This window comes from Myxine glutinosa, chromosome 3 (genome assembly GCF_964187855.1).
Source record: "Myxine glutinosa chromosome 3, kmMyxGlut1.1, whole genome shotgun sequence".
NCBI lineage: Eukaryota > Metazoa > Chordata > Myxini > Myxiniformes > Myxinidae > Myxine > Myxine glutinosa.
The window spans coordinates 51,217,178-51,231,946 of NC_136263.1; the positions used below are offsets into that span (position 1 = coordinate 51,217,178).

At 45.1% G+C, this 14,769-nt stretch overlaps 2 protein-coding genes across 2 annotated transcripts in view; one reads left to right on the plus strand and one right to left on the minus strand.

The window, feature by feature from the left end:
- The window catches only part of ORC3 (origin recognition complex subunit 3), a 49,659-nt gene extending 36,174 nt beyond the window's left edge, over positions 1 to 13,485 (minus strand). Inside the window, exons 1-3 of the mRNA XM_078774053.1 lie at positions 13,114 to 13,485; positions 10,095 to 10,149; positions 9,675 to 9,775 (exon numbers count right to left, since the gene is read on the minus strand). Of these exons, the coding sequence (XP_078630179.1) occupies positions 9,675 to 9,775; positions 10,095 to 10,149; positions 13,114 to 13,140 (183 nt within the window). The 5' untranslated portion in view covers positions 13,141 to 13,485. The remainder of the gene's footprint in view (positions 1 to 9,674; positions 9,776 to 10,094; positions 10,150 to 13,113) is intronic.
- A 58-nt stretch (positions 13,486 to 13,543) lies between these two features.
- RARS2 (arginyl-tRNA synthetase 2, mitochondrial) overlaps positions 13,544 to 14,769 on the plus strand; it is a 79,881-nt gene continuing 78,655 nt past the window's right edge. The window contains exon 1 of the mRNA XM_078773567.1: positions 13,544 to 13,684. Within this exon, the coding sequence (XP_078629693.1) occupies positions 13,649 to 13,684 (36 nt within the window). The 5' untranslated portion in view covers positions 13,544 to 13,648. The remainder of the gene's footprint in view (positions 13,685 to 14,769) is intronic.

Below are 14,769 nucleotides of genomic sequence, written 5' to 3' on the forward strand. Positions count from 1 at the left end.
AATAAACAATAATAATAATAATACACAATCAAAAAATATACAGTCCTCATATCCGCAACAATATATATATATATATATATATATATATATATATATATATATATATACTGAAACGCAAAAGAAACTTACCACCTTTGAAACCTTTAAATATCAACAATAACACTGCGTGTAGTAAATGTGTGAACTTATTTGTGGACAATAGTGTCCTCACTGTCAGACAAAACGGTCACGGATGGTCACTTGAACCTTCAATGGTCACTTCATAGCACAGCTGTTGAACAGCCGTTTTGACTGTCAGTGATTAGCCATGGGGTACGGGATGATTTTAATGAGTTGCACGTGATGTCTTGATATTGGCTTTAAAAAGGCCAGTGCAAAATGGGCATTTTGACCGAAAAATTTTGACCATTTTGACCAACTTCAAAAAGACCGAAAACGCAAAAGAAACTTACCACTTGTTTGAAATGTAATAAAATTGTAACAGTTCAAAATAAAACAAACCAACAATTGCTAATTGAAACATTGGCATTTTATTGATGACATGTCAAGTTTTTGACCAAGATACACCATCTCATCAGTTTGTTCTACAGTACAGAACAGCACAGGGTGCAATGTCAGTCCCCTTTCAATAGCGTGTATGGCCACCATTGTTTTGGATACAGGCAGTGCATCGTCGGCGTATACTGCCTACCAGTCTTTGGATGCATCGCTGCTGGATTCTGTCCCACTCAGTCCTCAATGTCTGAAGCAGCTCTGCCCGTGTCCTGGCCCTGCCAACTACGCATCTCCCAAGCTCATCCCACAGGTGCTCTATGGGATTCAGGTCAGGGGAGAGGGCAGGCCACTGCATGGTGTTGATGTTCTCGCCTTGGAGAAATGCAGTGGTAAAGCGAGCAGCATGGGGACGAGTGTTGTCATGCTGAAAGGTTCTCAGTTCTGGGTGGTCTAGCAGGAATGGCAGCAGATGAGGTCGCAGGATGTTATCCACATACCGCTGGGCGTTAAGATTCCCATCCACAACCACCAGTGGCGTCCTGTACCGGCCTGATATGGCGGCCCACACCATCACACTTGGGCCACCCCACCTGTTGGCTTGACGCACGCAACAATCGGCATATCGCTCGCCAGTTCTTCTCCAGACACGCTCACGCCCATCAGGACTGTCCACACAGAACCTTGACTCATCGCTGAAAGCGACCTTGTTCCACTGCGCCAAGGTCCACCGCTGATGCTGCTGGCACCATCTCTGACGGTTGCGGCGATGGGCAACCGTCATCACGTGGCCTCTGTATGGTCTTCTGGCAGTCAGACCATAGTCATGCAGTCGTCTTCGTGCAGTATCATTGGAGATCCGTGGGTTTGCACGCCCCGGAGTTTCTTCCGCAGTGCGGGATGCTGGACGGAATCGATCCCGCAGGTGACTTCGGACCATCTGCCTGTCCTGCCTTGCAGTGGTGACTCTTGGCCTCCCTGATCGAGGTCTGTCATCTGCAGAGTTGTGGAGGGTGTCTCTGTCCACCAGGGCCGATATCGTCTGGTGTGAACAGCCAAGGCGACGAGCCACCTCACTGTAGCTCAGTCCGCCTTGCAGCATGCCCAGGGCACGCTGCCGTTGATCCCTTGACAATCGTGGCATGTTGATTGAAATGCCCATTTTGCACTGGCCTTTTTAAAGCCAATATCAAGACATCACGTGCAGCTCATTAAAATCATCCCGTACCCCTTGGCTAATCACTGACAGTCAAAACAGCTGTTCAACAGCTGTGTTATGAAGTGACCATTGAAGGTTCAAGTGACCATCCGTGACCGTTTTGTCTGACAGTGAGGACACTATTGTCCACAAATAAGTTCACACATTTACTATATGCAGTGTTATTGTTGATATTTAAAGGTTTCAAAGGTGGTAAGTTTCTTTTGTGTTTTCGGTCTTTTTGAAGTTGGTCAAAATGGTCAAATTTTTCGGTCAAAATGCCCATTTTGCACTGGCCTTTTTAAAGCCAATATCAAGACATCACGTGCAGCTCATTAAAATCATCCCGTACCCCTTGGCTAATCACTGACAGTCAAAACGGCTGTTCAACAGCTGTGCTATGAAGTGACCATTGAAGGTTCAAGTGACCATCCGTGACCGTTTTGTCTGACAGTGAGGACACTATTGTCCACAAATAAGTTCACACATTTACTACACGCAGTGTTATTGTTGATATTTAAAGGTTTCAAAGGTGGTAAGTTTCTTTTGCGTTTCAGTATATATATATTGTTACGGACACGACTTAGATGTTATGATGGGCCGAGCGGAATGGCCGCCGTGTTCGCACAAGTTACCCGATTATACTCGAACGTTGGCCGAGTCGCGCTACGCTAGATCAATGAAGGAAAGGACACAACGGCTAGGTTAAATGACACGACACCAGGGGTACAGTTCTCAAGGCCTCCGGAGGAGGTTATATTAGTTCGGAACGTTTAGATTACAGGGATGAGAGAGACAGCATAGAAAGATAGGCACTTAATTACGGTCTTATAGTAGCCCCGACAGACGACAGATAAACGGGACAAGACTGACTCACACGGGGATTGATGGCAAGGAAAGGCAGGTAGTCGATGGCTCAAGGTGCACTCTTGGCTCAGGGACAGGATACAGTACGGTCCAGTAGATGCAGGGAGGTGTCACAGCGCTCGGAGGTGGCGACTGGTCCTTTCCACTTCAAGCTCGGGGCGCATCTCTCTTCACGTCCGGTAAGTCGCTGCGTATATCCGGCGGGGAGTGACACGCCCTCGGCTCGTTAGCTCCGCCCCAGATGGAATCGGCCCGTTGCTTCTCATTGGGTGCGGGGGGGGTTACCGGGCTCCGCCCTTGACGAGGAGCTGACAGCCAGCCCCTTCGTGGTAACCCCGTAACCTGGAGCACATGGGCCATGGCGGCTAACCGAGCCGGAGTGAGGACGCCCACTCCCCGCACCGCGGCCGCGCCGCCCCCGCTTTGGTTGTAGTTGTTGTTGTTCCATGAGATGATGGGAGGATGCGGAGATGAGGTTGGGGGGGAGGTATTGGGAGGTCCTAAACTCACTACTGGTGCCATACAATCACATTCTGGTGCAACGAAGTCAGAATTAATGGAAACGAGTCCTTAACTGACATAGACTAAGAATAACTAGCAAGATGTCCGAAAGTTGTCTACGTGAGATGCGGTGGACCTGGGCACGACATTTAATGGGGGAAAAAGGGGAAGGTCGGTTCTATAGAGTGTTGTTTACAGGCAATGGGACTAGGGAATGGGGGATTGGGGATAGTTGGGGGGTATTGGGGAAATAGGGGAATATTTACAAGCGGATATGGAGGCCAAATCCCATATCCGCAACAATATATATATACAGTGGAACCTTGACTTACGAGTTTAATTCGTTCTGTGACCGAGCTCATAACTCAATTTGCTCGTTTCTCAAATTAAATTTCCCCATTAAAATGCATTGAAATGCTATTAATCCGTTCCAGCCCGCCAAAAACCACACCAATTTTTTTTTAATATACAGTATATATAAAAATATCTCGCGCTTTATATTTCACCTGTATGCAGCATACAAGTTGGCAGGATGGCCTGGACTGGAGGTACGCACACTTGACTCTAAACTGTCCAGCCTGGGTTTGAATCCCGACCCAGCTATAACCTGTCATGGGTGAATCACAGGCAGGGTGATTCATCAATGTGTGTACCGCTAAACTGGGCGCCCCGTTTGCGTCCCATTAGTTGTTGGATGTTAAGGATCTCACCGTGTTTTCCACAAAGAGAAGGCGAGCTATCGCCGGCACTCTGAACAAGTTGTGGCCTGGCATGCTCTTCTCCTCTGCCGTTATATACGTCCTCCTCGGCATCTTTTTCCAGAAGAGCCCTGTCTCGTCACAGTTGAAGATTTGCTGGGGGGTGTATCGTTCGGCTTCTATCAGTTCGGCAAAAGTTATAATAAAATCTTCAGCTGCCTTCACATCCGCCTCACCAGTCGACAACACGCACACCTCGCTCATGTTTTTCGACGATTGCGTGTTTTATATCCAAGCACATCATCCTCTTCTTCTTCTCAGTACCGTGTTTTCCACAAAGAGAAGGCGAGCTATCGCTGGCACTCTGAACAAGTTGTGGCCTGGCATGCTCTTCTCCTCTGCCGTTATATACGTCCTCCTCGGCATCTTTTTCCAGAAGAGCCCTGTCTCGTCACAGTTGAAGATTTGCTGGGGGATGTATCGTTCGGCTTCTATCAGTTCGGCAAAAGTTATAATAAAATCTTCAGCTGCCTTCACATCTGCCTCACCAAGTCGACAACACGCACACCTCGCTCATGTTTTTCGACGATTGCGTGTTTTATATCCAAGCACATCATCCTCTTCTTCTTCTCAGTTATAATAAAATCTTCAGCTGCCTTCACATCCGCCTCACCAAGTCGACAACACGCACACCTCGCTCATGTTTTTCGACGATTGCGTGTTTTATATCCAAGCACATCATCCTCTTCTTCTTCTCAGTTATAATAAAATCTTCAGCTGCCTTCACATCCGCCTCACCAAGTCGACAACACGCACACCTCGCTCATGTTTTTCGACGATTGCGTGTTTTATATCCAAGCACATCATCCTCTCTTCCCTTGGCACTCAATTTCTTAGGACCCATGGTTAAAACTAAGAAATTTTCCAAAATAACCAAAATGCGAAAACAAAGCAGCAGCGATATACGGCAGAGATACTTGCACGGCAAGATAACCACGTGACCGGAACCCACCTGGTGGCGGGTAGCATAAGCTCGTAACTCAGATCTCGGCTCGCATCTCAAAGCAATAAACCGCCCGAGCGACGGCTCGTATCTCGGAAAACTCGTAAGTTGGTGCACTCGTAAGTCAAGGTTCCACTGTGTATATATATATATATATATATATATATATATATATATACACAAAGAATTAAGTTAAGCACCCCCCCCCCCCCGTTTCTTTACAACCTCGCACATTACAAGTTTGTTGTCGTCAAAACAGTGTAATATACCCATGATATTGCTATATTTTCTGGAGAAGTGATATTATGGTCACATAAAAACATAACAATCATGCCGTTTTCAATATTTTATTCTGAATAATTTAAGGTGAAATTTTTTGGGAATTTTAGGCATATTTTCACCTCAATTTAAGTATGGAGCTATAGGTCCATCACGGACAGTGTGGATGACGTTTATGTTTTCTAACGTACAGTCATTGTTCTGAGAAGACCTCTAGCGATCTTTGCGTCAATAACGTGTGTAGGACCCACGTGATCGGATCACTGACTCAACCCTACGTCTCATAGACCCTGTAAGCCGTCGTATGCGTTGCTGTGGCAGGTTGTTCCATTCCCGATGTAATGCACGTTCCAATTCATCCAGATTGGCTATTGGAGGGACCATCTTCGCAATTTGTCGTCCCAACATGTCCCAAACGTGCTCGAGGGGGTTCAGGTCAGGACTGTACGCAGGCCAGGGGATGGTTGTCACAGCACCTTGCTCCAGCAAGGCTCGGACGCGTCTCGCACGGTGAGGCCTGGCGTTGTCATCCATGAAGATGGGATTGATTCACTTGGGGCTGACTCAGAAGAAGACCTTTGTTGGTCGAAAGCTTGTCGACAATTAAAGATCGACGTCCTGAAGCTACGTCCGCGTCTTATTTAATCTAACGATTATTTATTCAATACAAATGAGATGCCCTGCTCGTACTTTGGAGTTTCTACTATTTCTTACAGTTATATATATATATATATATATATATATATATATATGACTCCATGGTAAGATCTCCAACCTTTAATTGAACAAACAATGACAACGTTTCGATTAACAACATGTGAAGCCACACGCCTCCGTTAATCTTCCTCAAGAGTGATAAAATCATCTCAACATCCCCTTACATGCACAGTGGGCGGGGTATATGCAAAGTGGGGTGGGCAATGCTGGACAGCCAATGAAACCGTATCACACCGCTCTCGTGAACGGAGACGTTACCGACCAAATTCAAAAATCAACCGCATATTAACAGCTCAAAATAATCCTGTAAGTAATGCTGGATTATAACGCGTGTTGAGAAAATCCGGAACAATCATTACATTTAATCAAAAGTTAAACTTGCAAACAATTAAATTGTAAATTAAATTAAAACTGTAAATATATTAAAGCCAAAATTTTTTAAGACAAAATAAAATTGTCACATTATCAAGATCATCACATGTGGCCCTATGCGGTAAAGGTGAATGCGGGAAGGAGGTTGGTTTTAGGGGGGATAAAATGGGGGGGGGGGAACCAGAGGGGGTTGGAAGTGGAGGGGGGGGGGTGTGGGAGAGGGGTGGTTTGGAGGGATTGGAGGTGGGAGGGGGCAATTTGTCCGAATAAAAACCTTGTGTGATATATTATGTGGACTCGTTGTTCAAAGTACGGAATGCCTGCTTCGTTTACACAAGAGTGGGTCAAAAGCTACCGGTAAGTCAACGACCTCTTGTGTGATCGAGGTAACAGTTTCTTCTGTGTGCCAAGCCTCCAAAACACGTCTTCTGTTTCTGTTGGGTGTGGAGCCCAAAATATCAACCCTGTCCCATAAAGGTGTGTGGCCTTCCTTAAGGCAACAACACTTTTCTGCTTTCCTTTGGCAACCCCCTCCAATGGAGTATATCGGCTTGTCTCGCGGTAAAATTCTGAGCCAAGGAAACATTCACAACCAGTCACCAACACGTGATGCCCCCAAAGGGATATATAGAGCCCCAACGATAACTACTACTACTACTACTACTACTGATCTGCCTCACAACCAATGGGCGTAGCAACCCCCACAACTTTTAGTGTTCCGCCTTCTGCCAGCATTTACGTGGGCTCAGGCCAATCTCATTGGCGCACTGACGTAACAAAGAGAGTCTTGGGCGTCCTCGAGGATGGTGCCAGGTTTGATCGGGTCAGTGACCATGGTAGAGGTTCATGGTGAATTTTATGCGGTTGATATGCGGCTATGATATGCGGTTGATTTTTGAATTTGGTCGGTAACGTCTCCGTTCACGAGAGCGGTGTGATACGGTTTCATTGGCTGTCCAGCATTGCCCACCCCACTTTGCATATACCCTGCCCACTGTGCATATAAGGGGATGTTGAGATGATTTTATCACTCTTGAGGAAGATTAACGGAGGCGTGTGGCTTCATATGTTGTTAATCGAAACGTTGAGTCATTGTTTGTTCAATTAAAGGTTGGAGATCTTACCATGGAGTCATTTGGATATACTCCCAACCGCAAATCTTTGCTTATATATATATATATATATATATATATATATATATATATATATATATATATAGTTGCGGTTTTAGAACCCACACTTTTGTAAATAAATAATCACTTGTAACTATGACATTAGAGGTTGCAACACGTAGGCCACCATAGGAACTCAGTTATTTCATTATTATGTGTTTTAAATAAGGCCGTGTTTCCAATAATTGAATCTGCGTTGCATCAATCAAATAAGGAGTAGGCCCTTTCATCCATTTTGCGACCTCCCTCTCCAAGCAACGCCATTATGCGCCTTTGTTAGCAGCGTTCGCTGCCTTGCTGCTGAAGCTCGCTCAAACGACGCCATTAACCATGCGGTCAGGCCCGAGGAAGAAGGGGGCGGAACGCCAAGAACAAGGTGTGGCCTGTCAACCAGCCATCAAAGGCGTGGCCGGTAAGCCCTCACCAACCAACCAGGGCTGAGGTGAGATCGCTGGTGGGCGTGGTTTTGGAGAGCGCGGAGTGATATTGGCTCGGATGATAAAAGGCGAACGCAAAGCCCTTTTACGGACTTCTTCTTTTGGTGGACTTGATGAGAGAGCGCTGGTTGCTTCGAAAGCCTAAGACGGAGTGCACATTGGCGAAAAAGGACTCGCTCGCTGCCGTTTGTAAAGAGGACTTGGGAGAGAGAGAGCGTTTGGCACGACCATACGTTTATTACGTACAAAGGACACGACCCCTCCCCCCCCCCCCCCCCCTGCCAAATGTAAGGTCCGGTCGCGTTCGAACGATACGTATAGCTGCCTGCCGGGTTTCGCGCGCTGGACTGAAGTGGACCGGAGCCTGGACCCCATCGCCTGGACCATCTACCTGGACCTTCCACCCTACCAGCTACAATCCCTGCGCGAGTGTGTATGTTGTCTGGGATCATAAGTTAAGACTGTTTTTAAGACTGCCCTGTGTCTTCTTCTTCCTTTCTTGTACATTCTTTCCTTTCCTCTTCTTTTTGGTTTGTAAATAAATTACCTTGTTCTTTCTTGGTTTTCCCTAATCCGATCGCATCCGTCCTTTCTCTCAATTGAGTACCTGTGGCACGATTAGGAACCGCTCAGAATCGGGTTTAGTCTTTGTTAACAGCCCGAGTCGCGGCTCGCTTCGCTCGGCGTATCCACTATCGCTGCGGCTCGGGTGGGAGTTATCTCCTTGCTTTACGGCCGGTGGTAGTACTTAGGTAATTGGACTAAGACTCGACCAACAACCCTACTTACCACCGACCGGAAGGAACGTTATAACTTCCCAGGACTCGGGACGGCCAGCTAAAAAGACAAGGGGATTAACCCCCCCCCCCCCTTGATAAGGGGAGCGCCGACCCCCGAGATCCGTAACAATATATATACATACCAACAAATGATCTGACAGAAAATTTGGGAGGAGGTGAAATGGCCTTGAGCTTGTCTAGCCTGAGTTTGATCATCAGATGAGTAGAAAAATGAGTGAGTCATCCATCTGCTACCATTAGCTTATTGATGTTAAAGATCCCATGGTATCTTTGAAAAGAGCAGGCAGATACATGCTGGTACCTTGCTAAAAGTCCTTCACCTTGACATGGCTGACTTTGGCAACCCCCTCCAATGGAGTATATCGGCTTGTCTCGCGGTAAAATTCTGAGCCAAGGAAACATTCACAACCAGTCACCAACACGTGATGCCCCCAAAGGGACATATAGAGCCCCAACGATAACTACTACTACTACTACTACTGATCTGCCTCACAACCAATGGGCGTAGCAACCCCCACAACTTTTAGTGTTCCGCCTTCTGCCAGCATTTACGTGGGCTCAGGCCAATCTCATTGGTGCACTGACGTAACAAAGAGAGTCTTGGGCGTCCTCGAGGATGGTGCCAGGTTTGATCGGGTCAGTGACCATGGTAGAGGTTCATGGTGAATTCCAGGGATATATTGGGTGGTACATGTTTACTTAAGCAGCGGACATGTTCAAACAGAGAGTGGCATCTTCTTGCAATATCGAATGTGATCGGGCCTAGTGCCTAGTAATCTCAGAAACGGTCCTGTTTGAGACTCGAGCATATCATCTCACCCCAAGAATGCGGTGATGACATCGCATATGGAAGGCTCGCAGGATGTTTGGTCCTTTTTCAGAATTATTCGCCCAACCATAACAACAGCTTCCAATAAATAATGATGCACACAAATATAACTTCTCTTCTCTTCTACATTAGCGATGAATACTCTACTATTATGGGCTTGGAAGACCGCCCTCAAGATGCTATCACCAGATGTTTTGCTGGTTGATATTCTTACAATGCAGGCACATGCATGCAACTACCAATGAGGTTTGTTTGCAGTTCATGCACTTATCTACCCTGTTCTTCCTCAATGAAGATCAATACACGCACCTCCGCTGTGCTCTTCACATCCTGCCAGATAGACGTGTATGTGTCAAAGCGCGTGCGGCTCTCAGATGCACTGTGATCGCACGCCTCTGCGAAGCACTGCCCTGTCCCCGGAAACACAAACAGGAACACGAAGCAACCTCATAACTATCGTTATGGAACCTTCCCTCCTTTATCCCTACACCTTGCACTAGTTTTGACTCCAACAATGTTTACACCCACCAGGTGGTTTGCCTTTTAACAGATGTTATTCAAACATAACATTTATTACACAGATTATTTGAGGTTTAACTACACATTCCAGAACAACCAATGGCCCGAGATGTGCTAAACAGATAAATCAATTTTAAAAAACGACGTTTTTAAGGTCAGAGTAGGCCAGCAATGAATGGATATATAGAATACAAAACATTATTTACTTACAGTTCTCTTTCCTCTTCTTCTTCGTCTTCATGGAAGGTTTGAAGGCAAAGCATCCCTGTTGTGTATAGAACAACAAGATTATTTAAGGTAAGCGATTTCAATTTCAAAAATAAATACAATTTACAGCATTCGTGCCAAGGACACCTTCATTCCACGATCCGCACAAGGAAAGACTGGACAGGTCAGCTTGCCTCTTAGGCACCAATCCGTGGGTTTGATTAATTATTGTTTGAATGGGATCCGACCAAAACTGCGATCTTACACGAGGCCAGCGGGTGGTGGCCTTGTATCATGACAACCACCGATATTATATCGGAGTAAGCGCAAAAACACATCGCCAAGCTATGGCTATTACTGATCTACGACTGCCAGAGGGGGCACAAATAATGATGATGTCACAAAAGGACGGAATCCAACAAGCGGAAAGAATTACCTTTCCAGCCAAATTAAAACAATCGTGGGTAAAAAGGATTTACCGAATGAAAAAGACAAAGTGGGCTCGCAGAATAGCCTAGAAGTATGCACTCTCACCTCTAAGCTATGTAGCTTGGGTGTGAATTCTTACCCAGCTATAAACTGTCATCCTGCTGTGTCACAGGAAGGACGAGGTATCAAGGTGTAATGTAACGTCCCTCGGACTGACGTTAAACTGGCGTCCAGTTTGCAAACATTCCTTCGTGGAAATTAAAGGTCCCATGGTGTACTTTGTGAAGAGTAGCCGAGCTATCGCCGACGCACCGAACAAATTACTAATTCCTAAGATAACCTACAGAGGCACTGCATCAGCTGTAGAGCCACGTCCCCAGAAAATTATGCTACCTGCAGCCATGTGATACTTACAGAAGAGGAAGAAGAAGGGGAGGATGCAGAGGAGGATGAAGAGGAAGAAATGCTAAATAATATTAAAGGATGAATGCCAATCTGTAATGACTGATCCAATTGAGAATAAGGATATTAAAATAGATCAGCGAATCACAATTCTGCTTTAGCAAAAGGGTCTTCATTCAAGAACATCCAGGTGACAAGGGACTTTAAAACCCCAAAATACAAATGTTAAAGGTATCCGGAATACTCACTGTAATTCTCCAACGGTGTGTGTTTGTGTATGTTTATGCGTTTGTCTGTAATGCTACTCCTCCTGCAGTTCTGGGCTGATTGCATTCAGACTTTATACATAGGATCAGCATGACCCCAATTAGTGTATAGGGGTGTTTATATCTTTGCTGGTGGTCTTGGGGGGAGGGAGTGGGGAGGGTTGGAGGGATGCAATTTCTCGAGGTAAATGTGTTTCGTGTAGCGCCACCTTTAGGTGGGAAAGGGTATGACAAGTGCTCACCCTTCACAGTACAGTATTGCTGCCCCCAAGTGTTCCAATCCAGTGAGGTGTTTTGAATTATTTCGTTTGAATTAGAATAAGATAACCATCCTGGTCGCTCCCATAGGAAGCGGGTCCTTCTGGTGAATGGTAAAACAGCAGAAAAATAGGAACCTTGTTTTGCTGTTAAAATATTATATACAGTATATATATATATTTTTTTTTTTTGTATACTGAATCGAGGCTCGTGAAAGAGCTAAGAGCTATATATATATATATATATATATATATATATATATATATATATATATATATATATATACATATATATACATACATACATACATACATATATATATATATATATATACATACATACATACATACATATATATACATACATACATACATACATCTATCTATAATTCCACTAATCTCTGTGTGTATGTGTGTGTGTATGTATGCGACAACGATTTCTCGACAACTACCGGTCCGATATACTTGAAACTTGCCAGGTATATTGCTGGGGACCCGAGGATGTGCCTTTTCAAGGTTTGAAATTAATCGGACAAGTACTTACCGAGCTATGGCGATTTAGCCGTTCGCCGTTCGCTTTGGCGTTACGAATGGACCAAACCATTCCATGTAAATAGAGGGGGGGGTTCTGTGGTCGTTGCGAATGGACGAAACCATTTCATGTAAATAGAGGGGGGGGATTGTCACTGTACTCGCAAGCCGTTCGCCGTTCGCTTTGGCGTTGCGAATGGACCAAAACATTTCATGTAAATAGAGGGGGGGGATATAATTTTAGATAGATATATAGTACGGGCATATATATAGTACGGGCATGCCCTAGTATATATAATTACAAAACACACCTGGTCACAAGTGTGCATCACTGACCGGGACAGTGAGAACAGACGACAACATGCCTCCACTCCCAGAATCAACAGCCCCTCATCCACTCACTCACACACACACACACACGAAGAAGAAGAAGAAGAAGCGGAAGAAGAAGAAGAAAAGAAGAAGAAGAAGAAGAAAAAAAGAAGAAGAAGAAGAAGAGAAGAAGAAGAAGAGAAGAAGAAAAAGAAAAAAAAACGACCACCACCACCCTAATACCTTCATACATATACATATATATCTGAATTCAGCAAAGATGGATTGTTTTTTTTATGAATCCCATACATACAGCCCAAGGATGATAATTTCATAATTTCAGACCACAGGTCATCTAGGATTCCATACACCGCACGACAATAAAATAGCAAAAAGAGTCACGTCACAGCAGGTCGATTGTTTGGGAATCGATGGCGATGAACGCACGTGTATCACATCACGTGACTGCAAAGATCAGATGTATACTTCCCACTCCATGTGGTGAATATCATCCATTACAATCTAACCCAAGCAGTTTAGAGCTGAGACTTAATAAGTCTTAACAAATGCTTTTGTCAAGGTGATAGATGAAAGGCCTTCAAATTATAAAATGCGCCATGTGAGTCTGCTCTTCCATGAGCCTCGACACACACGATGCCGTAAACATACATATATATATATATATATATATACACACACACACACACACACACACACACACACACACACACACACACACACACACACACACACACACACACACACACACACACACACACACACACACACACACACACACACACACACACACACACACACACACACCTTAGACACGGAGCTTGATGCGGCCATGACTCCACGTCGTATCGTCCTTCCTTTTCAACGTTAAAAGTGAAAACTTCCAGGTTTTATGAAATCAAAGTGCAAGTCACGAGTCACCCAAACCGAACTGAAAAGTGAAATACTAAAAACGAGTCACCCGTTTCGCTCATTCGTTTACCGTGTTTTAGTTCAATAAAATTAACAAACCCTCTTCGCCACACATTGTCCGTTTGGCGCCAATCAACCCTTTTCAAATGCACTAACTCTGCAGAAACTTTTTTATTTTTAAGTTTTACACCAACTTTGTCATATCTTCCGCCATCGCGCAAACCTGCATCGTGATTGGTCGTTTACCGCTGGCGCTGATTGGTTGCTCGTTCTTGGTTGTTTATTGTGAGCGCTGATTGGTCTCTGCGTACAGTACATACGATTTGTCGCCAAAGCATGCGCGACGTGTTTATTTTCTGTTGTATGTGACTCGTGTCATCCTTATGAACTCCATTAATATATTTGACAATCTATAGTAAGGATTCCGATCATGGGCTGCGTGTTCAGGAGAGAGATAGCCAAACGGGTACGGAAATCCTGCTCATCCGACAACACTTGTAAAACTGTACAAGAGTGTGACGTCATACGGTATTATTTTGTCATGTTCACCATATTGTGTTCAATAAAATAATTTGGCATTCCATGTGCCGATGGCGCTGATGATATGAGTTTTTGATTGGCAGGGTATGTGACGTGCAGGTATGTGACGTGTAGGTATGTGACATGTAGGTATGTGACGTGTAGGTATGTGACGTGTATGTATGACATGTAGGTATGTGACCCGTAGGTATGCGACGTGTAGGTATGTGACCCGTAGGTATGCGACGTGCAGGTATGTGACGTGTAGGTATGTGACGTGCAGGTATGTGACGTGCAGGTAGGTGACGTGCAGGTAGGTGACGTGCAGGTAGGTGACGTGTAGGTATGTGACGTGTAGGTATGTGACGTGAAGGTATGTGACGTGTAGGTATGTGACGTGGAGGTCGACTCTTCGCCGAGTTGTCTAGCCTGGGTTCGAATACCCATCGACCAGCACCGGTTGCCGCACGATAAAGAGCCCACGTTGTGTGTGTTTCCCCAATAATATGTGAGTGATCGACCGCATGACGAACAAATTCCAAATTGCTGCTGCCGCCATCAGTTGAACGTCAGACCTGGCCAGCCGCTTCGTGAAAGCCTTGGCTCAAAAACGTTCCCCTCAGAGGCCATAATAAGGTGGGGATAATTGGGGTCGTTAATGAAGTTTAGAGCTAGGGTAATAATACGTGTGGTTGTTACATTGTTACATACTATAATGGTTGTTACAAAGTAATTATACACATGATAAACTCTCCTATGTGTTCCCCATTTCTGGAATTTTCCTTCATGGAATCTCAGCCACACTCGTGGGAACTTTTCCCGGGAGCCATGGGTTCGCCCTCCCCCTATGTGTTGCTGTGTTAGGTCCAAGCTTGCGATGCATGTTTGTAAGACCTCGGTGCAGCAACATGTTTGAATGACTTTGATACAGATGAAACGAGTTCAGAACAATTGGTTCATTATAGTATGATCCAACTTGACTTAAAGTCATTATTCCTGTGTCCTCATCCAATGACTGTGTGTGTGTGTGTG